The 27279-nt window shown below is 37.4% G+C and overlaps 1 protein-coding gene across 2 annotated transcripts in view; it reads left to right on the forward strand.

Moving 5' to 3' along the window:
- Nucleotides 1-27279, forward strand: part of GRM1 (glutamate metabotropic receptor 1) — a 429826-nt gene that overhangs the window by 381599 nt on the left and 20948 nt on the right. For both annotated transcript variants that reach the window (XM_047859536.1, XM_047859537.1), the window contains exons 6-7: nucleotides 669-795; nucleotides 11302-12232. In XM_047859536.1, coding sequence (XP_047715492.1) covers nucleotides 669-795; nucleotides 11302-12232 — 1058 coding nt within the window. The remainder of the gene's footprint in view (nucleotides 1-668; nucleotides 796-11301; nucleotides 12233-27279) is intronic.

Below are 27279 nucleotides of genomic sequence, written 5' to 3' on the forward strand. Positions count from 1 at the left end.
TTACCAAACAAATTGAAAATGGGAGAAGGTTTAAACTACTCCAATAATAAATGATTCTTTGTAATTTTTGATTCATTGTAATTTTGGGCTAAAAATAATTTTTCTTCCCACAATTTATGTGATCTTTTAAATTCACTAGAGCAAGTCACAAGGCCAATAACAGGGTTGACTTTCTTAGCCATCATTCTGTTTTTATGTGTATAAAGTTGCTCATATGTTCATAGTTACAAAATTCATTTAAAAATCCTCAGATTTTATGAATAAATAAGGTTTTATTACGTAAGAAATTTGTGGCTAAACATTGCTCTTTCAGAGAAGAAACATTTATTTTTATTTTTCTGAGAACAATTAATACAGATGAATATAAATAATAAAATTTAGCTGTTTCATTTTGGTAACACTAAAAAATATAATGTCATCAATTCCCTTTATGAAAGAAATTATTTTTGAAAAGCCTCCAAACCCAGCATGGAATGAACTGAAATTCACATCTGAACTCGAAGATAATCAGGCCTATTCGAATGCATGTACTTAACGTTCCTCAGCATATAGGATATTTTGAAGAGTTACTCTTTTTTTATTGTAGTATGAAAATAAGTCCTTATATGAAATAGAAGACTTTCTGGAGAGACCATCTTTAAGGCGTATGAATTATCTCTGTGTTACAGGTCATACGGAAAGGAGAAGTAAGTTGCTGCTGGATTTGCACAGCCTGCAAAGAGAATGAATACGTGCAAGATGAATTCACCTGCAAAGCCTGTGACTTAGGGTGGTGGCCCAGTGCAGATTTAACAGGTAGGAGCTGCCTCACTTTAGATCTTGTCACTGACTATGGGCTTTCCCAATGTGCTCATTGTTTAAAATATGAACATGCAGTTCGTGCCTTTTTCAATGTTTATTTACAGTGTGCACTTTATTTTTTTTTTAAATTTTTTTAACGTTTATTTATTTTTGAGACAGAGAGAGACAGAGCATGAACAGGGGAGGATCAGAGAGAGAGGGAGACACAGAATCTGAAACAGGCTCCAGGCTCTGAGTGGTCAGCACAGAGCCGGACGCGGGGCTCGAACTCACAGACCGTGAGATCATGAGCTGAGCCGAAGTCGGACACTTAACTGACTGAGCCACCCAGGCGCCCCTACAGTGTGCACTTTAAAAAAATTTTTTTAATGTTTATTTTTGAGACAGAGGGAGAGAGATAGAGAGAGAGAGAGAGAGAGAGAGAGAGCGCATGAACTGTGGAGGGGCAGAGAGAGGGAGACACAGAATCTGAAACAGGCTCCAGGCTCTGAGCTGTCAGCACAGAGCCCAACGTGGGACTCAAACCCATGAAATGCGAGATCATGAACTAAGCCAAAATCGGACGCTTAACCGACTGAGCCACCCGTGAGCCCCTAAAGTGTGCATTTTTTAATGCTCACGTCAAAGAGCACAGAGAAGCTGCTTATAACTTTTCCAAGATTTATATTGTAAGGCAAGTTCATTTAAATATTTATTTATTTATTTATTTAAATATTTATTTAAATATAAATAAAAGTGTATTAAAGGGACATTCTGGTATACCAGCTATTTTCTGTTTTTCTTTTCAATTTTTTTTAAAAGATATTACTAGTCACCTGCATGTATATTAGCAAACATTTCTTGAACATCTATGCGTGAGGCAGTATTCTTTTGCTTTAAATTTGTCTTGCTTTATTATTTTATTTTGCTTAAAACTTATCAGGGAAGAAACATGTAAAAAATAATCTAAGATTGTTTTAATGTAGTAGAGATATTAAGAAAGTACATAAAACTTGTGAGGCAGATAAGAAGATGAGAGGAATTCCAGAGAGAAAGTAGAAGATGGGAAAAATGAAGGCATATAACACGTGTGGGGAAAACCACAAGTGTGTGAGGCTGGTTGGTAGACACAAGGACCTAGCAGAGGCCAGAAGCGAGACTGGACAAGCATGCTGGAGGTGGATGGTAACAATCTTCTGCATGACCTTTTCCTAAGGGTTTGGACTGTGGCTTTAAGCACAGGAAAAACACGGAAGGATTTAAAGTAGCAAATAACAGGGGCTCCTGAGTGGCTTACTCAGTTAAGCGTCTGACTTTGGTCCAGGTCATGATTTAATGGTTAATTAGTTCAAGCCCCGCTTCAGGCTCTGTGCTTACAGCTTGTAGTCTGGAGCCTGCATCGGATTCTCTGTCTCCTTCTCTCTCCACCCCTCTCCCATTCATGCTCTGTCTCTCAAAAATAAATAAATGCTAAAAAAAACTTTAATAAAAAAAATAATAAAGTAGCAAATAACATCATGATATCTGTGTCCCCGAAAGATGCTCCTGGTGGTAGTATAAGGAGTGTAGTGATATTGGATGAAAAACAGAAACTAGGAAGCTATTGTATTGGTCCAAGTGAGTAATTTCAAAGGCTGTAGACTAGGGCAGCTGCAGCAGAAACGGAGAGGAATATATGAATGCAAGAAAGGATTTATTAGTAAAGTCAATGGGAATCACATGGATGGATTATCAGTTTGTAAGTTGCATTAGAGAAATGTTAAAATATACAAGTTTTGTTTTCTGTGGACCCTGGTATGAACTCACACATGAGATGTGTTTCACAAATACCTTTCAGAAACTTTAGGAGTAATAGAGCCATGGAAGCTGCCATCTGAGTACACAGAGATTTTTGTCACCTGAGTAATCTCATCCCTCCTTTTAGAGGGGGAAGCTGAGGCCCAGAGGGGTGTACTTGTGTGCCCAAGGTCACGAAACTAGCTAGAAGCCGAGCTCAGTTCCCTGGGTCTTGATCCTCTGCCTCCCTGGGTGTTGTTGAAAATCATTAGGGAGGGTAACATTCCTGATTGTTTCTTAAATTTTTTATCTGTTCCCAAATAAGAATAGCAACTAAGAAATTGTATGGCTTACTCAAAACACACCAAAAATGGCTGGGTAAATAGAACCAGGTCACATAATGAAAATTTTACTTATTTAGTGAAGTACCTTGTAAAATGTTAATCTTGTTAGAAAAAGTTAAACTAAAATGAGTGTCAGAAAGCCTTTAGAAATTGTGTAGTACAAAGACCTTCTTTAAAGAAGGGAAATTAGATTAGAATATTTTTGAAGGTACAAACTGTATCTCACTCATATTTTTATTCTGTAGCTGAAAATTGTTATTCAACTTTATTATGCCTAAAAACTCCCCAGGAAATACCCACTTCCAGAGAATCCCATTCACTAGTTCTCAGATGGGACCCAGCAGATTCTAAGGTGCCTGGTTCCTGTCCCATCCCTTTAGAAACATTACTCTCTGGCTCATAGTCTAGTGTCTTGAACATCATAGCTGCCTCATAAATGTCCTATTGAGAGAAATAGAAAGAAGAAGGGGCTCACCTAAGTTCATGCTGGTCAGTGTGTTTGGTTAATAGAGAATCCACTATGAGAATCCAGTGTTTTTATCCCTGGGTCTAACTTATCTCATGGTTGCATGCAATGGAATGGCTTGGAAAAGCTTTTCCAACCACTTTTGGCCAAGAAGGCTTCTCTCCCACTCGTGCTGTGCCTCTGTTCACATCGTTATCCTCCTCCATATAGTGTGTGCTTCATGCTGGGTCTTTTCATTTCAAGTCAGCCCTCTCTGCTCTTTGACGGAGACTGCAGCTGACTAGGAAGAGGCTCGGAGACAAACCTAGCCTGTCTCTGGTTCATCTTAGAAGTCAGAAGTTCTGGCTTGGAGGTATAAGAATTTTTCTTTTATCTACCTTTTCCTGGGCTTCCCCCAACTTTTCCTACTGCTCCATTTTCACTTTGGGGCTTATTTCATACATGATAAAGAACATCTATCCTATTTTAAAACGTTAAAATACAAAGAAACTTTTTAAAAAGATCTAATACGTTATCATAATGGAACTCAAAGTCATATGTTTTACTCCCTAGAGATCTTCCATTGTGGGTATATTTTTGGCCTACTGCCAAATGATAATCACCATTGAATTAAGGCTCTTTGAGTTAGTAGTGCATAAAAAAATATCCTCCTTGACTGTACATAGATATTTAATGTGATTATCTTTCTAAAACAGTTAGTCTATCATCCATCATATGTGTAAAGGTCACTTTAGTTGAGCCGAGCAACAAATCAGGCTGCCCTTTTCTAATAGCAATAGATTTGATTATTTTGCAAATATATATATGTATATATATGTGTGTGGGTGTGTGTATATATATTAATATACTGTATATAATATATACATAAGATATATGTGTGTGGGTGTGTGTATATATATTAATATAATGCATATAATATATATACACACACCCACACACATATATCTTATGTTTAGGATCTTTCAGAATACACATCTTTGATGTTAATTTATACTTAGTTTTAATGACACCTGTCATTTCTGGATTCCTTTCAGCCTTACACATGAATGGAAAATAAGGTCTTATTTGGAGGCATGTCAGGCTCAGAACAAGGGTGCAGCACATGGCAGTGTCTTATTGGTTGTTGCCATGGTAGCAGTAGTTGTGAAAACAGAAAACCCACAGGCAGAGAATACCAAAATTCAGTAGAAATACTCGGAGGAGTAAATGCATTGCCTTTAAGTAGGTGTTTTGTTTTCACAGGTGGATCTTCTTTTGACTGAATTTTAGTTAATTTAAAAGAATGAGAAATCATTCTTCTTTAGGAAATGGTGTTTTTTCCTGAAGGTGGACTTTGTTTATATGCATAAAATCATTTTACAAGATAGCTACTCTCCCTATATTTTCCAAAAACTCTAATATTAATGAATAAAAACATGTTTATAAGTAAGTTTTATTTTCATTAGAATATGTTGTTTTTTTGGCTCTAAAGAAAAAAATGGTACATTTCTTAAAGGAAGCACTTTCTGTAGCACTTTTGTTCATAAGTTTTTCATATTTTCTTCTTGGAAAAATGCACATTTTAATTCAGCACTTAAATTTCACACTTATTTCTTAAGATGCATAAACAGAGATCTCTTCTGACACGCTATAAAACTTGACAGTAGTTTAACAATTCACGAACCAATTATATGTAATCTGATGCTACTTATTTCTGTTCAAAAGTCAAAAAGGATGAGAGGATTCTTCAGAAAGCCAGACTACACTAAATTTTATCATTAAACATAGAAAATATTAAGCTATAGAAATTAATTAGTTTTTACCATTTTTGTCCATCCCAACAGTTACTGTGACCTCTTACACTATCTACTCATTTACTTAATTTTATATACACCACCACCTGCTTTGTGCCAGACATTTTTTGGAGAAACTAGAAACATATAGGTTTATATAAGTTTATATCATGGGGAGGAATTTCATATGAAATGTGAGCATATAAGCAATCAAGTAGAAGTCTACAACAGGAGTATGTACAAAATGTCATATGAACACAGAGTAAAAAAAGCAATTATTTTCCCCTGGTAAGACAAGAGGCTTCATAGAGAGGGGGATATTTAAGTTGAACATTAGCTATGAAATAGAATTTTTCCTTGTAGGTAATTGATATTAATGTGATACCATTAAAGAAAGCATTTTGACAAACTTTATTAATTATGAAGCATTATTGTAACTGTTATTAAATGTCCCAAGACATTTTAAATAGAATAAATGTGGACTTTCTTTATTTCTTCGGTTATATTAAATTGGTATTAACCTAATTGGGAAGAAGTCCAGTATTAAATTATAGCTTCCTCCTATGCAGTTGGATCTTACAAGTGAACCAAAATTTGTCTAAAAATTAGGAGTAACTTCCTTTCCCTCAGATCAGTAATTCTTGGATTTTGGTCAGTAATTTGTAGTCTGCTTGAAGGAAAATGGATCTGTCTAATGGCTCTGGATTCTCTGGGATAACTGTAACCACAGACACTGCCAAGACCTTAAGTTCTTGAGGCTTTAGATACAGTATGCACAACTCACATAATGGCTTCTGCTTTTAGATGCTGGGGGTCAGGCAGGGCCACTGGATGAAGGTAACTCCTATCCCTTCCAGTCTTAAGATACCTAAACACACGTGGGGATTGGACAACTCTTCTCTTTAAGCCTCAAAACAGTACCAAAAAAGTCTATTACATATCATATCACTTATATGGACAATATGGATATTATAGCTAAGTCTCTCAAGGAATCAAAGCTAATGCTTCTCAAATTTAAGATGTCTAAAAAAATTAAAGAAGAAGGAAAGGAAAGAAGAAAAAGGAGGAGAAAACATGTTTAAGAAGCTGGTTCAAAATATAAACAGTCAGTTCCAATCCTCAAGTGATTCTGTTTTGGGGGGTTCTGGATTGACCTTGAAAGGTCTGGTTTCCCCATAGGAAAAAGAACCTAGGACCTTCACAAGAAATAAAGCAAGCACGGTAGAGTTGTAGGTACATTGTTTTGGCGTGTTGTTGACAAAATGCTACTGTTTCAGCACAGACTACTTATATCTCCTTCTAGCATAAGCATATTTTTCTTCACTTGTGTCCACTACACTGTGTAGAATAGGCTTAGTTTATAGCTAGGTTTGGAATGATTCTGTGATTACTTGTGCAGATGCCTGAGTACTGGTTTTTCACTCTCGGCTACATTAAGGGGACTGATATTTATGATACGCAGTTTATTTTTTTATTTTTTATTTTTTTCATGAAATTTATTGACAAGTTGGTTTCCATACAACACCCAGTGCTCATCCCAAAAGGTGCCCTCCTCAATACCCATCACCCACCCTCTCCTCCCTCCCACCCCCCATCAACCCTCAGTTTGTTCTCAGTTTTTAACAGTCTCTTATGCTTTGGCTCTCTCCCATTCTAACCTCTTTTTTTTTTTCCTTCCCCTCCCCCATGGGTTCCTGTTAAGTTTCTCAGGATCCACATAAGAGTGAAACCATATGGTATATGATACGCAGTTTAGAGAGTGAAGCTCCACTTGACAACCAAAACCAGTTTGTTTACCAATGGATTTCAGCTGACATATTAGATAGACAGACTTGGCTGTATGACTTAAAGATCATAAAAAGACTTCACTGGGAACTTCTGCCCTGAGCTCTCATTTCAAAGGTGATGTGTACCCTTGTGGGAGTAAGGATCTTAGAGGGCTTGCACCTGGATCTCCCTTTGCCCCTTGGCGCTTACCTGCACTGTGTTTCTCTTAGTATATTATACCTTTTGCCCTTAAGTAAAAACATTATATAAGTATGTTCTGTGAATCTTCTCAGTCCTTTCAAGCATCTGAACTTGTGCAATCTTTGCATATAAAAATAGTATCATTATTGGAAAAGTTAATGTAACATACCTACCAATAGCTTGATATAATTGAATTATCGTGTTAATGATTGTTTAGTAAAGCGTAGGGTCTGGCAAATACTTATTACCAGTAAGGAGAACATTAAAGACAAACTCAGATTTGAATAGCTTCAAATCAGTGAAGAAGAAAAGTATGAATAAGAAAGAGTATGCAAAGGAAAGTATGATATATGTAAGAATCTTCTTCAGATGAGCTTGCACAGAAGACCATTGTGTAGTCATCAGCTTGCTATAAGCTTCTTCAATTAACGGTCAATTTCCATGTGCCTTCAACTTCTGGAGACTCTCTGAAGAACCTCAGATTAAATCACTAAGGGGTGTAAACTTCAACAATATTAAGGTTCCTTTTTCATTTGTCTGGGAGTTGGAAATGAGGACAGAATTGCACAGTTTAAATTCATGAATAAGTGTTCCAATGAAAAGGTTCCCATATCACTAGATTGGTCAGTGGGAACACGTTAACTAAGACCACAGAATCTAATATTTTAGCCTTTGTAAGTATTGTGGCTTTTCAACAGAATGCTTCAACGCACCAGCAAAATAAATACACTATTTAAGCTAGTACATATTCATAAACCATGGAGGGAGAAAACTATACAATTCCTTTGGAGTAACTCAAAAGTTCTCCTGCAATTGTTTCAGTCAATGCCTCCACCTTTACAATTTGTCCTAATTAATTTAATTACAAATGAAGCATGAACTGGCCACATCTGCCATCCTGGAAATGTTTTCCCAATAGTATTTAATTTTATAGCAAATTTGTCCCTACTGAAATGAATTATTTCATTTGTTCCATCAGGATTTTATCCAATGCCTGGTAGATATTTTATCTGGTACAATCAAACAACCATTCTGGTTTTGTCAGTTATTTATCTTCATGAATCTTACAACGTAATAATTGAATTTCTGGAATTTTTATTTAAGAACTTCTTTCCTGGACACATTTTGTGATCTATAATTGGATACTTGAAATTCATAGATTTGTTACTAGTAATAAATTATTTGTTGTTTTATATGAAACTTTTCTGTTAGGATTTTTAGTCAGAGCAGTCTGCTTAGCATGATAATCTCTAAAATATTTCTATTGTATTTCTAAAGTGTTTTCATAGTATCCATAACTTTTGCAGTACCTTTTTTACTGTGAGCCTTTGACAATGAGCAATGGTTCTTTGATATATGCTCTGCTGTTGAGTTCATATGTCTAGATCATGGTGTATCATTTTCATGTTTACACAAAAAAAGAAGAGTCATGATAATCTAGGTACATATGATAATCGGTATTTTTTTGTGCTCTGTCAACAATCCATCTTCCTATTTCTGTGAAGTCTTTTGTCCTTTTACAACTAAAGGTATTCCTTGCCTAATTTTTTAAAATTATAGATAATATAGGTATTTTCATGAGTAGAGCAGCTATAATCTGATCATGTATAGGGAACCATAGTACATCTTGTCTAGAAGTAAATCCTAAATTAAATATGTGGGTTTTATGTCACAGAGAATAATGTATCCTTCCAATAATAATCTCAAAATACTAGTTGTTAGTTGTGGGTCCAGGCATAGGATTGTTAAAGGTTTTCACCATTCCTGTGGTTTTATTAAACCAATATATCTGATGTTCTATTAATAGCGAGATTATGGGGGGACATAAAGACACCTATATCAATAAGAAAGACATATTGCTTCCCTTGGGAGCTCAGAGAAAGGACAAGGAGTTTTTGGGTGCCTGTGTTTCCCATGGGATTAAGTCATTGGACAGACTTTAGGTAGATGTCCTTCTGAATTTTAGCTAATGTGGGACATTGGTTCTTTAAATCACATATCCGTTTGAAGTATCTATAGGCTTCCTTCTCTACAGTTTCACAAATCATACAGAATAGAGGCTCTTTTAGTTGTTTTACCTAAAGATCCATAACTATATTGATTTCTAGCTTATTTACTTTTTAAGTCTATCTGGAAATGTCCAGTCACATATTGGGTATTTTCTAAGTTGATAATTTTACATTTTCTTCCGTTTGATTCCCTCAATTCAGGACTAAGCCCGTTTATAAAATGAGAAGATATAGTCTTTCTTGTCAGGTGTTGAGTCTACCCCAGAATTGTTTGAAGATGTCATAAAGTCTATCTTTATCTTTATTTAGTTTATACTTCTGCATCTTTGTTGAAAGAAAGGCTTTCAAAATTGCCTTATGTAATGCATTTTCTATTTCTATTTTTTAAACTTTACACCACTAGGTTATTTAAATCTTCTCTTTTCTAAATGGCTGCTTTTAAACATTTTCCTCCATGAGGCTAACAATTAGTTGAATTAACTCACATATATCTGTAGTGTAGGACAGTAAGTGTCTAATAAAAATCCTGAATTCTGCAGAAAATATTATGCCGATATCCCTGAAGTTTAGGAAAATCATTAATTATAGCCCTTAATTTGGCTCTAGAGCAGGGTTTTAACTCAACGTCCATAGATCTGACTTGTGTTCTACAAATTTAAAATGTGGTATTCTTTTTCTGATGAAAGCGCTGAGGACAGACTAGCTCATTTACAAAACCAGGTAAAGTTGCATAGAAAAAGGGATGGAATGAGGGCTAGCTTCCCGAAGGTTACAAAGGCTTTGACAAAGACTACATTGGAATTTAAATTTTATTTAGCAAGCTCAGTATGCCAATCAAAAGAGTGGAGTATTGACTATTCAGTATTTTATCTCCTAATTTGTCCCCAGCCCCTTTTACGTATTGTAATTCATTGGATGTGTCATCTCAAAAGTTCCCCATGATAGTCATTGTTATTCTAAATTATCTATCTAATCATTTTCTAAAGTTTATCAAGGAAATGAGAAGATTTGGGATTAAAAATGTGACTTTTTAGAGAAAGCAGACGTTCTCCAGGAAGATGCTTAAACTCTGGCATAGACAGGCCCCTGATTCACGAGAGTGCCCCCTCCCCCTCCCCCCAGCGTACTTGTGAATGGCTGGCACTTGTTTGTTTGTTGCAGTGAGTCTGTTCCTTCTTGGGTGATTATCAGACGCACAGGTTGACACTGACTGAAGGCTTGCAGAAACCATGTCCTTGAGGGGAGCTGCAGTTGATTGAACAGGAGTAAAACAGGTTCTGGTGGCTCTTGCTCCCATGGCTGCAGAACAAGGAGTGTTTTCTTAAAGTTGTGGGCATATTTTTTATTCTCACAATTTGGGAATACTGGCCCAAACTAAACACAAAGTTCAGTGAAGGGGTTGTCTCCAGGACCTGACAAATTTCTTTCTCTCTGCAAAATCTCTGCAAAACAGACTTTATTCTCCATCTGAGGAAAAAGATAAGCCAGGTATTTAGGAACACAGTGCTGTCTCTCCTTTCAAGAGATGTGTGATGGGAGATTCCATTCTTCCTTGGTACCTCTAGTAGAGGCTGATAACTCAAAGGCCCTCAGATGCCACAGATGGGTTATACATAATTCAAGGGGTGAGACAAAGTGAGTAATATGTAATAAATGGGAGAATGCAGATTCTTCTAAAGAATTCAAATAAAATTTATGTTTAAAACACTCTGCTGGTCAAGATAGTTCTCGTCTGTGAGCTGGACTTACCTCTGGACAGTTATGTGAAAATAAACACGTTGTTAATTTATTGCTTACTAGCTTATTCTAGTACATTATTACCATTTAACCTTCCCTGGAAACACAGTTTAGCTTCCTTCTTTTTCTTTCTTTTTCTGAAAGTGTAGAACGAAGTTCCACCCACGGAGTGGCATCCATTTATAAAGCTGGTGTTGGGAGAAAAGATTATTTTTATAGGCTCAAACATGTCACATTAGGCTTATGACGAGATCAGGTTTGAGAACATGATTGTCCAGACAAGCCAATAGTGTATATTTACTTCTGTAATAGTGAGACATTTTCACACGTAATTAAAATAATGCGAATCATGGAAGATGTGAACATAGCTGTGCTTTCTGTAGCTGGTAAGCGATGCTATTATTGATCAGCAGAAATCTTGGATTTTAAAGCTATTTTTCTCGTTACAGGCTGTGAACCTATTCCTGTGCGCTATCTTGAGTGGAGCAACATAGAATCCATCATAGCCATCGCCTTTTCCTGCCTGGGCATACTTGTCACCTTATTTGTTACTCTTATCTTTGTGCTGTACCGGGACACACCAGTTGTCAAATCCTCCAGTCGGGAGCTCTGCTACATTATCCTAGCTGGCATCTTCCTCGGTTACGTGTGCCCTTTTACTCTCATTGCCAAACCCACCACCACATCCTGCTACCTCCAGCGCCTTCTGGTTGGCCTCTCCTCTGCCATGTGCTACTCTGCTTTAGTGACCAAAACCAACCGAATTGCACGCATCCTAGCTGGCAGCAAAAAGAAGATCTGCACCCGGAAGCCCAGGTTCATGAGTGCCTGGGCCCAGGTGATCATCGCCTCAATTCTGATTAGCGTGCAGCTAACCCTGGTGGTAACCCTGATCATCATGGAGCCCCCCATGCCCATCCTGTCCTACCCAAGTATCAAGGAAGTCTACCTTATCTGCAATACCAGCAACCTGGGTGTGGTGGCCCCTCTGGGCTACAATGGACTCCTTATCATGAGCTGTACCTATTATGCCTTCAAGACCCGCAATGTGCCCGCCAACTTCAATGAGGCCAAATATATTGCCTTCACCATGTACACCACCTGCATCATCTGGCTGGCTTTTGTGCCCATTTACTTTGGGAGCAACTACAAGATCATCACCACCTGCTTTGCAGTGAGCCTCAGTGTAACGGTGGCCCTGGGGTGCATGTTCACTCCCAAGATGTACATCATTATTGCCAAGCCCGAGAGGAATGTCCGCAGTGCCTTCACCACCTCTGACGTAGTCCGCATGCATGTTGGTGATGGCAAGCTGCCCTGCCGCTCCAACACGTTCCTCAACATTTTCCGAAGAAAGAAACCAGGTGCAGGGAATGCCAAGTGAGTTATCTGACCCCGCTTTGCTTCCCTCTCTGTCTTTTCTCTTTTCTTCCATTTGAGTGAATCGCGTTCTTCCATTTCCCCAACGGTTTTCATTTCCTTTCTTAATCTTTTCTCTTCCCCCCCACCCCCCAAATGTCATACTCCTCTGCAGTAGAAAATACTAAAGGTCTTCTTTGTTTTCATTCCTTTGAAAAAGCCAGGAGCATGAAACAACAACCAGCTGAACATACCCTTATTCTTACCTAGAATCTTCAGCTTCTGTTCTGCCAATAATTGTTTCCTTTCATGCGGGTCCTCCCCTGTATGGAGCATCAGCACATCTCTGGGGGCTGGGTTTGAGATGCAAATTCTAGTTCCACTTTTTAGTTTAGAATATGACTGAATAAAGTTTCTGATTTATTTTTATCATGCTGGAGTCTCACCATTACTAACCTGGGTTGGAGAGGAAGGAAATGAAGCCCCTGTGGAAATTTGATTGTTTCAAAATTTGAGTGCAACTAGCAGCAAGTCTTTCCTGAGAGAAGTTTCCTTAAGCAACCCTCCTACCATGCCCCTCTTACTTATTGAGCATGGATGTATAACAAAGGTGTTCCATAATGCTACATGAGAATCGAGCTACCTCTACTGCAAGCTCAAGATCAGAATGGTTTGTTTCTGAGCCATAAAGCACCAAAATAAATTAAAAAAAAAAAAACAACAGATAAAGGTGAGGAGCTCCAAACTGACATGGATGCTTGAAGTTCTAAAGGTACTTGACCCATCCAAAACCTCCTCTATTTTCCTCATTAGCAGTGTTAATTTTTCTGTTTGAAACAATCCTTTAAAAGTGAGAAATTTTAATACAAATAATTGTAACATATACATGGTTTTATAACCCGAACAAGTCAGAAGACAAGGGGAATAGGTGTTATTTCTCCCCACTTTGTAAGGGAGGGAACTCAGCCACTGTGAAATTCTGTGACTCCTAAGTGTAATTCTGTTTAGTTAGCCGTTCTTTGTCTAGGTCTTAACTTGCATGAAATTTCTCATCTTAACACATGTCAAAAAATTGACGTGCCTCTGTGTTTTGTATCTTTACTTGTCAAGCAGTGCCAGGGGCATCTTTTACAGAAATCCTGTAATTGGTTTGAGGATCGGCTGAAGGAGTCTATAGGAAAATATATTTTTTAATCCATAGAATTACTATTATTTCAAATAATAAATAATAATTTTCCAGCATTAAGGGTTAAGGTCATAGTGCGTGCCTAATTGTTGCCGTATCAATTTCAAGCTGAATAAGATACTGGTCATAAAAGTCGCTTAGTCATTTTTTTCCCTTGCCAGGCGTTTCACGCTCGCCAGCACCCCCTCAGGAGCAGGCCCCTAGCAGGGACTCATCAGTAAGCGTGAAGGCAAACCAACAGTGCCATGAAATGAGAAAAGAATAATAGACCATAGCCACAGAATCCAGATGTAAAATGGCGCATAACAATTTTCATTAAGAGGGAAAAAGTGAGAAGAAACGCAAATGAGAAGGGAGAAAACGCTCTTTAAGCTGGAATGTTTGTAGACACCAAAAGATTTCCTTGATTGCGTCTCAAATGGCCTTGTGAGGGTTCCATTCGACCACCTACCTTTATGCACGTCCACGTTTCTGACTTTTCTGACTTTATTATGGTTCTTCAGAAACTTTCGTATGATTTTTGCTCATAGTCATTTCTGAAAGCTGTTCTAGCCGTTAAATGAAAGGAGAGACCTATGTGATCAAGACATCTTGTGTTGCTGCCCAGGGATATGCGTTTTTGAAAGCTCTCCCAGTGTTTTTATGTCCCCTTGTACACAGAATTCTATAAGCGCCTGTCCAAGAGCAGTGGCTAATGAATAGTATATAGTGCTTGCTGCTGGGATAAGCTGATGTTACTTTAACAATGCTTAGCAATTCTCTGGCAGCCAGGCATTGTTGTACATTCAGATCATCCTCTCACACCCGGAACCTCTTTCCTTATAAGCTGAGAATATTCCCTTCGCTATTATGAATTTAGAAAAAAAATGTATCTGGGATCCTGCTTTTAAGAGAGAAATCAGCTTGTTCTAAATTGTATTGGTTTTCTAAGAAGTGCCGTTTTACCAGTAAATTGCTTATCTATTAGCTATAATTTATCAAGTTCTATCGGATTATGAGGGTAGGAAATATGGTTCTAATTAATAACATGCAGCTTTTTTTGGTACAATCTGTAGCTTCTGAAGGGTGTACCACACAGCTGAGCTGATGTTCAGAAAGTATTTGAGGCTAAACTTCTACCGATCACAGCCATTTATGCACTTGTTTTCTCATTTTTTCTTCTATGGCTTCTCTTGTAACTCTCTATGAGACTGTAATTTTAAATTAATAATATCAGTGCCTACATTTTTACCTTTTTAAATGTTATTTTATGTTTTTCTGGTTTGTCTCCAAACTTACAAAAACCACAACAATCTAATATTTTTCTACAGCAACTAAAATCCAGCAGAGTTGTGCCAACTGGAGCAAGGGGCTGAAAACTCTGGAGAGCACGTCACCCAATGAGTTTATTACCATTCTGGATGTGTAATTCCTACATTTATGGTGCGCGGAGGGTGTTCAGCAGTCTGCATATGTAGCTATAAACACCGAACAGCTGCTGTAATGAAGAGCTTCCAACTGATCTATCTGTTTGAATATTATTCTGAGGAGTTGCAAGTCTGACTACATCCTCCTAAGAGGCTGTTTCTGAGATGCTCGGGAGGGATGACGTCGTGGGTCTGTTTTTGCAAAGTTTTCTGCAGTTTTTAAATTCGATTCACAGCTAAGCATCTGACACAACCAAAGGTCTGGGCACTTGCTTTGCATTTTCCAAAAAGTAATTTAGGAGGAGTGTAACCAAAAAATTGGGTGTTTGGGTTACTTACAGTCAGACGTCCAATTAAGCGTAATCCTACCCTAGAAGGTGGATGGAGTAGTATATTGCCTTTGAAATCTCTAGTTCTTTAGCTGTTAATTTAATGTATTTGAATAGGAAAATATTCAGGCTTAACCTAAATAAACCTAGTGGTAAAATGCACTTTCTTGGCAATAGAAATTCCTAGACATTCATAATCAAGTAAATTTTTAGATACAAATTACTTATCACTTCTTTTTAAGCAAAATGAGTTAACATTATATAACTGAAAAATTAAAACATTATATAAATGACATGCTTCTTTTAAAAACTAGGGTATTAATGACGTCAAACTATTATTTCTAGATATTTTCTGAGTAAATGACCTCACTGAATGCCACTCTGATGGCATAGGAAGCTGAAATGTGACAGTACACTCCTATGGCCTTTTGCATGCAAAACTAAAAGCAATTACAATCACAGAAACACATTACATTGATTCAAGGAAGTAATTTTAAAGTGCAGGTTCCTAAATAAATAGAATATTATTATGGTCCTGTGATTGTGTCCTAAGCATTTGAGTGCAAAAGCTAAGTGAAATACCAAATAGAAAGACGCTCCGAGGAAATTTTCCTCTTGGTCGGCTAGAAACATTTTTTTGTCTGCAAGCAGAGGTCACTAAGCCTGCAGCATTCGTGACTGTGCCCTGCGTGTGCCTTTTAATTTGACTTTCTTCTTTTGATTATTAAAGGAAATATGAGAAGGAAGCAACGGACATCACAATCAAATAGAAATAACATGTTTTCTTTCATAGAAAGAACTCAATCATTACTCTAATAAGCTTATGAATGAGAAAATATGTCATTTTGAAATCATTTTTCTCATAAGCATACAATAAATGGCTTTAAAAGTATATTGTAAAATAAGATGAAAGCATTGTAATTCTTCCCTTGCTTTTAGAGTAAATATCTGAAGATTTTATCTAAGTACTTGTCATAGAATTTTAGTACTCGATAGTAACATTCATGGAGAATCTACTGTTTGTTCATTCACTTATTCAATCAGCCATTGTTTCAGCACTGAGCTTAAAAGCACATGGGTACTTGATGTGGCATCAGATCATATTCAGGATAAAAAAAGATATAAGAGGCAGGCACTGATTGTACCAGTCTTGCAATATAGTCAGGAAGACACCCAAAAATATAACTAAATATATGGGGCTAGGTGCCACAATACCACAATACAATAATTTGAGTGTCAGAGAAGAAAGAGATTAGGCTCAGCTAAGGGACCAGTAACGGTGGAGGGATGGGACAAAATTTCTTAATAAAAGTGACCTTTGAATTTGACCCGAAAGGATGTTTTTCAACATAAAGTGAAACTTCACAGACGTGAATGGACTTTCAGGCTACATCATGGAATCTGGTATGAGTGGGTTACATGGAGAGGTGTAGTGGTGGGTGAATTTGTAATGCAGAAAGAGGACAGACTGTAGATAATGGTCAATGTTCTAAGAAGAAGCTCAGGTATTTGTTATATAAACTGCAAAGTACATTAAAGATTTTTGTGATCTTTTATGGTCATGTGTAAGCTTCATGGGAAGAGACTGACTATCGAAAGGGTAGTTAATAGAGTGCTACAATAATCCAAATGACAGGTTAAAAATGAAAGTTATAAAATAGAGCAATGGAGTGAAAGTCAAACCTCAGGTACGAATAGGAAAAAGTTTTCTGAGCTTGATTCATTAGAGTTGGGTTATTGGTTTGGAAAGAGGAAGGAAAAAATAAAAAACTAGACTACAACTCTCATGATTTGAGCCTGTGTGACTAGAAAAATGCAGCTACCATGATGGTGGAATACAGATGTCGAACTGGGGAGATGTGAATGAATTGAGTTTCAAACTTATCAATTGAAAATGCAGTGAAGGCATCCAAATAGAGTCAGCCATGAGTTGTTTAGAAATTTAAGTCAGGAACTCAAGAGAAAGTCTGAGTCAGAGCTCTAGATTTGAAGTGGCCAAAAGAGTGACTATGACATAAGAAAAGAAGAAAGTAGGAGGAAGAACTTTAGGGGACACTTGCATTTGAGAGATAAGATAATTGAAGAAAACCTGAAGGCAACATAAACAAAAGGCAATAAACAAAAGAATGGTGGGAAGCAGGAGGACTGCAGTATCCTGGAAACCAAGGAGGAGACTGTGTCTTAGCTCAGGTTGCCATAGTAAAATCCCACAGACTGGGTGCTTAAACAACAGACATTTATTTTCTCACAGTTCTGGAGGCCAGAATTCCAAGATCAGAATGCCAACATGGTTGATTTCTGGTGAGATCTCTCATCTTGGGTTGCAGATGGCTGCCTTCTAGCTGTGTGCCCACATAACTTCTTCTCTGTGCAAGCATGGAGAGAGGGAGAGAGAGGGGAGAGAGAGGAAGAGAGACCTATCTGGTCTCACTTCTTATAAGAGCACCAGTCCCAGAGGAGGACCCCACTCTTAGAACTTCATGTAACCCTAATTACCTCCCAAAAGCACCATCTTCTAATGACATCACATGGGGACTTGAACTTACAAACTTGGGAACAACATTCAGTGCACAACAGACTGTTTCAAGAAGACTGAGCTTGGGATCCTTGGGATCCCCAAGGATGGAGACTCTATGGTTATCCTTGAGTAGCTTCAGTGATATGGGTAGAATTTCTGTTGCAATAAGTTGAGTTTGGGCATTAAAGGAATTTAAAATTCTAGCTAATATTTAAGGAGGCTAGGAGTGACATAATAAAAAAGAAATTTAAGCTTGTTCGTAGTATCTAAGAAAGGAGCCAACAGAGAAACAAAATGGAAGATATAACAGAGAGATCATGTGGTTCATGCTAAGCCACCTGACCCAGAACTGTGCCATTAGAATACAGCCCTTTGTCCTCTATTGACAGCTCTGTGACCAATGAAGCATCAACTCTGAAGAACATGTGGATTGCAGTTGATGCTAGTTCTCACTTAGCTACATGTTATGTTGCTTGATACTAAAAAGAAAGATGAGAAACATCAGGCTGGGAACTTATAGGACTTTTAATTAAAATCCAAAGATATAACCTTTATTACTGATTTTATCAGACTTCTGGACTTAAAATATTGAGTGTGGGACTTGAGGAGGGACATACAAAGAAAAGTCTGGAAAGTAACGTGTACTTTCGTGTAACTACTGGAGGAGGTAGAGGATTCGCAGCTCATCAGTAGAAGTCGTTTGGAGAAGGACGAAGGTTGTTGTGTATCCAGACTCAGCTGGAGCTGAAACAGGTCCCTTTATTCAGCTGTGATTGAAAGGAGCTAGAAATCCTTGGATCTCTCCCTGACAGCCAGTCATAGTGCCTGAGCCTGCCAGCATGAGCACATTTTGTTTGGGGTAAAGACTTATGCTCTTAAAAAGTAAGCCAAAATGTCATCACTTCCTGAAAGAAGTCACCTGGAAGCACACTAGCCATAATTTAGAATGGAAGTAGGTAAGTCAGCATGTCACATGTGGAGAAGTTGTGCCGCTGTGAGGGACCACCTGCAGAAATCACAGGCTTAAGTGTGGGGAGGGGTACACGACAAGACAAAGGGTGGATGGACACAACTTGTCCCCCTTGAGGTGCAGCAAAATTACGGTCACCGCTGTTTTCTTGTTTGTTCTCTCTTGTTAATAATATACTTATTTTTCAAATAATACAAAAATCGCTACTTTTACTACTCATATTTTATGTTTTCAAGTTCTATACTGAGACCATAAAGTGCAGACTATCTGACAGCTTCAAAGAGGACATAAATCCTTTTGAATATAGATCACCATTTATATTTCTTTCACATTCAAATTAACTTGCATGACTGACACATATTCAAGTTCCCAAACTTATTATTTTATCCTCATATGTAAACAGTATGTAGTTTCTAAACTGAATTCAGAATATTCTATGTGAATATACATAATGGCCCAAGAGAGGTCCACATAAGACAATTGTGCAAAGAAACTAAGGCAGGGAAAGCTCAGGGCCACTTTTATAAGAGAAAGAGATGGAACTAAAAACATTGTTTTTTGGATACAATCATTTATTTTCATCATTCTAATAGTTGTTTATGTCTAGCTGTTTACATACCTCAACAATGTACGTATTCATTCATGCACTCAATAAAATGAATAAGGCATGTAGACTGCCCTCAAGAAGTTCATGGTTTATTGGTATAACATGCCATTATAATAAAATTAGGTAAGGGGAATAATAGGAATGGTGATTCAGGTGGATGGGTAAATTTAGAGTCAGAAGTTTTATCGAGTGTAGGTCTGTTTTTTGTTTGTTTGTTTGTTTGTTTGTTTGCAAGGCCCCACTCTATATAACAGTCACCTGTTAACTGGAAGAGATTACCAGAAGACATACTGGAGACCTACAGGCTAAACCTGACCATGGGTGTTCTCAGATCATTAGAGATCAGATCATTTCAGAACAGAGCATAAAGGCTCATTAATTAGAACCCTCGAGCTGCAAGTTATAGAAGCCAGCTTAAGCTAGCCTAAGCAAATTTATTTTCCATTTATATAAAATAAATAGGAAAATTGGTGCAAAGAGCATGGCATTTAGCATTTAGCATATAGCAAAATCTCAATAGCTGTTAGCTAGTGACATTGGAATTATGGAGGTAGGGGAGGACGTATGGGAGTTTAACATAAAACTCTGAATTACACTATCATGGAAAGAGAGTTCTGAAAACTGGCTCTATGTATCATCATTATCACCAGCTCATGATATCTATGCTGTGTAGCATGGAGGAGCGTCTATCTGCTGAAAGTGGAGACATGCAAGTGTTACTCAGTGTGAGATGTGTGTGGGAAAAGACATCCCGTTTGACATGGCTTGGCAACCTGTCCATGCTTGGCCACAGCTAAAGAAAGATGAGGTCATTTGCATTCCATCTGTGAGTGTCCAATGTAATGTGTTACCTACTCGAAAGCGAAGCAGATCATGTAAGCAACATGTTTGTAAAGCTAGTTCAAGAGCAAAACATTAACAGCTTGCAGAATGAAGAACAGAACAAGAAAGTACCAGTGGATTTGTAAGCTTCAGATCATGAGAACAGAGGCTTAGACTCCTTAATTAGAACTCTCTGGCTGCAAGTTACAGAAGCCAACTGAAGCTAGCCTAAGCAAAAGAGCTGGGCTATTTAACAGAAAGAATGTAAGGAATACTTTCGGTATCTCATGGTAACAAGATTTAGAATGCTTCTGGGTCACATAGGGGATTTGGCTCCTGAGGAGAAAGGTCTCAGCCTCACCTCTTGTCTCCCTGCCTGCCCCCTTCCTTTTCTCCTCGTAGATATGCTTTTTCCACATCGTGGGTCCTCACGGTCAGTCCGAGGACAACCATCCCAGTGCTCCTGAGTTGCTGTGTTAGAGATCCAGCTACTCAAAGAGACTACTTCAGTTCTCTCTACCTATGTGGCTTACATAACACAGAAACTGATTGGCTATGTCTGGTTCATGTGTCTATCTCAGCTTAAGGAAGTAAGGACAGTGTGTGGAGTCACAGGGTATAAAACCGTCTTCCAAAGGTGCATCATTCCTGTCCCCCATGGGCAGGATCAGGGAGGCAGTTTGCAAAAAGGGGGTACGATTGTGAGAAGTGTCTATACCAGAGTAATCCCATCTCCATCTCAAACCCTGTCCTTTCTTCCTTGACCTCTGAATAAGTAATTTCTAAGTGCCAGGATTTTATATTTAAAAATGTCGACCAAAAGACAAAACCTATACGTGGCTAGCCAGCCAGACAAAAAATCCATCACCTATCTATGCAAAATGTGAGTGATTCTTTCAAATTTCAGTAGGTATGCCAATGGAAGGGAAAGAAAATGCCATAGCTCTGACACAGCGTTTATTATAAAGGTATGCAGTATAGAATCAATAAATTTAAAAATAAACCTGTATTTACTACTTTTATAAAGGATCTTGGCTATAAAATGCTTCTCAGTTGCTTGAAAATGAACAAAGAGGAGGGGAAAGATGTTCTGTTTTGTTAAAGGAAAATACATGATTAGGACATTGTCTTGTGAATGAATTAAAATACACCATAAATTACAGGCCAACAATAAAATATTATTTATTATTAACACTGGTTAATAGAATATAAAGAGAAAATAAGCATATATTTTAATCAAGTTAATCCAAATATATGATTATAATTTGATTTTGTTTCAAAAGGGTAAAGGAAACCTATAATTTAAGGCAACTTAACAATACCTTCTATACAGATTTTCTTCAAGATAAACGAGGGGTCCACTGCTAACAAAATTAGGCCAAGTCCCTAGTGACGCTGCTAAATATATTGAAAAACGACCACTTGAAAGAAATCAATAAGAAATATTTTCCTTTCTGTGATTTTCCAGCTATAAAAATATATAGTGTTACTTTGCTTCTAGTAAATTTTCTCAAACACTGTGGGAATTAGTGTCATTTTCCACTTTGCACTGCTTATGTTACTTGGCTTAGATGGGTTTGGGATGGGGAGCGGGAAGGTGTTAACAAAGGAAAACAAATAAAGACATACATGATCACAGTAAAATAGAAGGAAGTATGACCATGGAGCAGGAGTGGCAGTGAGGAAGCAGAAGGGATGGATCTGTGTCACCAGCCAGCCCTGTGACTTTAGCCATCGATTCTGTCAGTGCCTTGTTGCAAGCCTTAGTACTTCAAGCCATTTTAGTAAAGTTTTCATAATTCAGGCCTTGGTTTAAAATATATGGACTACTTTAGAGACGATGGACAATTTACTGGTGAAGAAATATTGAATGGTTTGTGGCCCCACAGAATTTCGAGTGGAGTGGAGGGCACCAGAAAGAACCCTCACAATGACAATGTGGCAGAGTAAAGTCCTAAGACAGAGGAAGGACAGCATGTTCAGGAAGCGTAATAGAAGGGGCCTCTGGTGTAGACTATGGAGTCAGGGGTGGGGATCTAAGATAGCTGAGAATAACAGCTGCCTAGACCATTAGCTAATCCATTAGCTAGGCCTAGCAGTGGGTTAAGGTGGGGGAAGGTACAGGGAAAGTGTTTAAAGCAGGAATCCCTATGTGAGAAGATAGAGAGGCAAGAGACACCACATCATATAGCGGTGTGGACAGGGGCAGTTTTCAATAGGGCCGACAGTAATTTCTTACACACAAAAAATGTTTGTTTAGCTCTGAATGGTTAAAAGCCAAAAGTTACTCCAGGGCTGATCCTAGCATGGAATCACTTTTGCTCTAGTGATTAGATTGGTTTCAAGGCCTGACACATACCTTTTACGTTTGGGAAGAGAACCACTGTTGACTCATTCACTCAACCAATTTTCAAGTGTCCTGTGTGTAGGGGACACTGGTACAGTGCAGGGAATATAACAGTGAACAGAACAGATCCTGCCCCTGCCTTTGTGGAAGTGAAAATCTAGGCAGGAAACCAGATATCGAATGAGTAATGACAAGTGTAGTGAGTGTTGGGGCGTCTGGGTGGCTCGGCCAGTTAAGCTTCCAACTCTTGATTTCAGCTGAGGTCATGATCTCACTGTTGTGACATACAGCCCCACATCACTACTGCCAAGCAAGTGGAGCCTGCTTAAGAGTCTCTCTCTCTCTTTCTTTCTCTCTCTCTCTCTCTCTCTGTCTCTCTCTGCCCCTCCCCCCTCACACTCTCTCTCAAAAACAAACAAACTAACTAACTAACAAACAGAAAAACAAACCAAGTGTAGTGAGTGTTTATAAGAATAAATACGAGGTGTTACGGGGTGTTATTACAGAGCTATAACTGGTCCCAGTGCATGGAAGCTGGACATGTTCCAGGAAGAAGTATTATTTAAATAAGACTTCTGAAGGAGAAAAGGGGTTAGCTAGGGCTGGAGGGAGGCTAATAGGGTAGAGCAGTCAAGCAGTCAGAATGTAAAGGCTCTGAGTAGGAAAAATACTTGTGGCTGAAGGAAGTGAAGCAATCGAATAATCAGCTATGACCAAATCAGGGTCTAGTTAGAGGCCTTAGGAACTAGGATCTCACCCTCTGAACCATGGAAATGCTCTAAGGTCATAAAGCAGGACTGCACTGTCACCGATTAGATGTGTGTTGTAGAGCTAACACTCCATCCTCAGCATGGAGATTGCACTGGGGAGCAAGATTCGAGACTCTGGACTCTGGGATGAGGCTATTGCAGGGTCCAGGTGGAAGATTACAGTGGCCTGACCTAGGGCTTGGACAGTTGGTGGCAAAAAGAGAGATTGCAGAGAAAAATGAAGACATAAAATATAAGTAAAAGTAACATTGCTCACAAAATCCCATTTAAGACATATAGAAGAAGCAGAAATATGCAGTTACCTCACGGTTGTTTGGGTCCAAAGCCTATACAATTTGAACTTTTACCAGACTAAATGTATTAACCAATCTATTACATTATTGATCTATACAAGTAGGGGTGGATCAGACACAAAAGCAGAGAAAAGCAGTCACTGAAACAAACCTTACAAATGACCATAGACCATTGTGATATGGAGGTAGGGGAAGGGGCTGATGACCCATGGGGTTTTTGAAAATTTAAGTTCAAATTGTAAGATGTTCCTTAGAATTAGTAGGGTAAAACAAGCTATCTTAGCCTAATGCCATCAAATGTTTAATTATTAAATCATGTAATGTCTATTATATCCGTTCTCAGGCTTTCTGATCCAGAAATTCATAGCTCATGTTATTTACTACATATATATATTTCCTTTATTCCACGAGAAGAATCCTAGTTTCCAAGGAAACAGGAGATGATAGAATTAAAATATCTCAGAAGTACATATTTATGTTATTCCACAATAGCCATACACGTGTCTTAGAATAACTACTAATACTATAACAATCAATTAATTTCTCAAAAAGAGGTCCATACAGTAGTTTGCATCTGATCTTTCCATCCCTCTTATTTAAAACAGTTTTACTGTAGGGGCACCTGGGCAGCTCAGTTGGTTAAGCATCCAACTTTGGCTCAGGTCATGATCTCACAGTTGTGAGTTCGAGCCCTGCGTCTGGCTCTGTGCTGGTAGCTCGGAGCCTGGAGCCTGCTTTGGATTCTGTGTCTCCCTTTCTCAGTCTGCATCTCCCACACTCATGCTCTGTCTCTCTGTCTCTCAAGAATGAATAAATGTTAAAAAAAATGTTAAATAGTTTTGCTGTAGCTATATTATATGAGTATGTAGACATTACCTACTATACTTTCTCCCTTTTAACCCTCATTTATTCGTAATTCTACAAGCAAGGATGCGTTTACTACTTACCTCCAGTCCTTATGATGATGTCCTAGTTATTTTGGTAGTCCAAAGCCCATACGCTTAGCCCAGAGTAGATTTTTCAGGGATTTGCTCATGAGAACAATAGTCACTTAGTTTTTGCTTGTTGAAAACAGTTCATCTACAACCTTTATATCAGATGCTAGTTTTGCTGGCTATGAAATTTAGAAAGCACGTTTTGTTTTCCTAAAGTAACTTCAATATGTCATTCTAGTTACATTTAATATAAAGCTTTGCTGCCCCAAATTCTGATGATAATCTATTTTCCCTTATAAAACACTTGCTGTTTTCCCCCTAGACATCCAAAATAAATGTTTTTTCCATTTCCTATAAAGTCTGGTTATTTTACTAGAATGTGTCTTCATATTGGTTTTCTTGGGTCAACATTCTCAAGTACACAATATTCTCTTTCAATGTGCAGTTATAAATCTTTTAAAATTTCAGTAAAATTTTCTTGAGCTATATATGTGTAGTCTTCAGTATTCATTTCCTTGCTTTGTTTTTTTCTTCAAGCGTTTCTAATATCTATATATTAAATCTTTTTTATGTAGTCTTCAGTATTCATTTCCTTGCTTTGTTTTTTTCTTCAAGCGTTTCTAATATCTATATATTAAATCTTTTTTATGTAGTCTTCAGTATTCATTTTCTTGCTTTGTTTTTTTCTTCAAGCATTTCTAATATGTATATATTAAATCTTCTTTGGCTAACTTTGATATTTACATTTTCTCCCTAATCCTTTTTATTCTTTCATTTCATATTCTTTTTACTGAAGCACAGTTACATAATTACATCGATATGCATAGATTTTATGGAAGTTTGATACAAGTTATAAAGTTGTGTGTTATACCCCTGTAACCCACATGCAATCAAGATATAGAGCATTATCTTCACCCTAGAAATTTTCCTCATTCTTTTCTAATTGGTCCCACTTCCCATCCAGAGGCAACCACACTACCGTGATTTATTAGCCTTTTCTTATTCTTGAATTTCATAAAAATGAAATAATACAGTAGATTTTCTTTTATGTCTCCATTCTTTCATACAGCATGAGATTTGTTGATGTTCTTGCATGTATCAACAGTTTATTCCCTTTAATTGGTGAGGATTGTGACATTGTATGAATATACTAAAATTTGTTTGATCAATCTAATGTGCTAATGTGCATTTAGGTTGTTTCCAACTCTCACTATTACAAGTAAAGCTACATTCAACATACATATACTAGTTTTATGAACAAATATTTTCATTTTTTGGAGGTATGTGTCTAGAAGTGGAAATGCTGGATGATAAGGCAGATATATATTTAATTTATAAGAAACTACCAAAGAGATTTCCACAGTGATTTTTCCATTTTATACTCCTACTAAGAAAATAGGAGATCCATTTGGTGTTGATAATCTTTTACATTTTAGTCATTCTAATGGGTTTGTAGTAGTACTTAATTATAGTTTCAATTTGTATTTTCCTGATGACTTATGATCTTAGAATTCTTTTCATGTATATTTTGGGTCATTTATATGCTCTTTTGTATGAAATATTTATCCAAATTATTGCCTATTTTTTACTGGGTCATTTGTATTTTATTACTGACTTGTAACTTCTTTTTATAATCTGGATCTAAGTTTTTATTGGACATACATATTGTAGTAATTTTTCTTAATTTGTGACTTACTTTTCATTTTCTTAGTGGTATCTTTCAATATGTGGAAGTTTTTAATTTCGATGAAGTTCAATTTACCATTTCTTTTATGGTTAGTGCTTTTGGGTTCAGTTTAGAAAATCTGCCTACCGTACGTCCTCCATTTTCTTCTAGGATGTTTATAGTTTTGACTTTTATACTTAGAACTATGATACTTTTTAATGTATGGTGTAAGGATCAAGGCTTTTTTTGTTTTCTCTTTCTAAATAGAGATCCAACTTTCCCAGCTTAATTTTTGAAAAGTCTTTACTTCCCTCACTGACATTGGTGCTTTTATCAAAATTCAACTGAACACACATGGACCCTCTATTCTGTTCTATTGATATATTTGTGTATCTTTATGAAAATACCACACTGTCTTCTATTCCTGAATCTTATATTGTCTTAAAATCAAAGAGTGTAACTCCCCCAGCTTTATTATTGTGTTGGCAATTCTGGGTTTAGTGTATCATTGCTATTACTAAAAATGTCATCATTATGTATGACACTACTTCTTGGGTCCTCATAGATTTCCTTTATCAGGATGAGGATATTCCTTTATGCTCTCAGTTTGCTGAGAGATTTATCATAGATGGGCATCAAATTTTGTCAAAATCTTTTTCTGCATCAGTTGAAATATCATGTTCTTTTTTTATTTTACTCTGTTAACATGGGGAAATATATTGAATTATTATTAAATTTTTTTTAAATTATTTTAATGTTTATTTATTTTTGACAGAAAGAGAGACAGAGCATGAGCAGGGGAAGGGCAGAGAGAGAGGGAGACACAGAATCCAAAGCAGGCTCCAGGCTCTGAGCTGTCAGCACAGAGCCCAACGTGGGGCTTGAACTCACAGACCGCAAGATCATGACCTGAGCCGAAGTCAGAGGCTCAACCAACTGAGCCACCCAGGCGCCCCTGAATTATTATTAAATATTAATCCATTCTTGAATTTCCTGATATGTTCTCCTCTGTATTGTCGGGTTGAAATAGAGTCTACTTTGTCTGACATTGGTGCGGCTAACAGCTTTTATTTTTGTTAGTGTTTGCATGTTATATCTTTTCCATCCTTTGCTTTTCGGCTTTTTTTGCATGCTTATGTTTAAAGAGTGTCTCTCCTAAGGTACTCATAGTTAGATTTAGATTTTGTTTCTTAGTTAGTCTGATAATACTTACCTTTGA

Source organism: Prionailurus viverrinus, chromosome B2 (genome assembly GCF_022837055.1).
Source record: "Prionailurus viverrinus isolate Anna chromosome B2, UM_Priviv_1.0, whole genome shotgun sequence".
In the NCBI taxonomy this organism is placed as follows: Eukaryota; Metazoa; Chordata; class Mammalia; order Carnivora; family Felidae; genus Prionailurus; species Prionailurus viverrinus.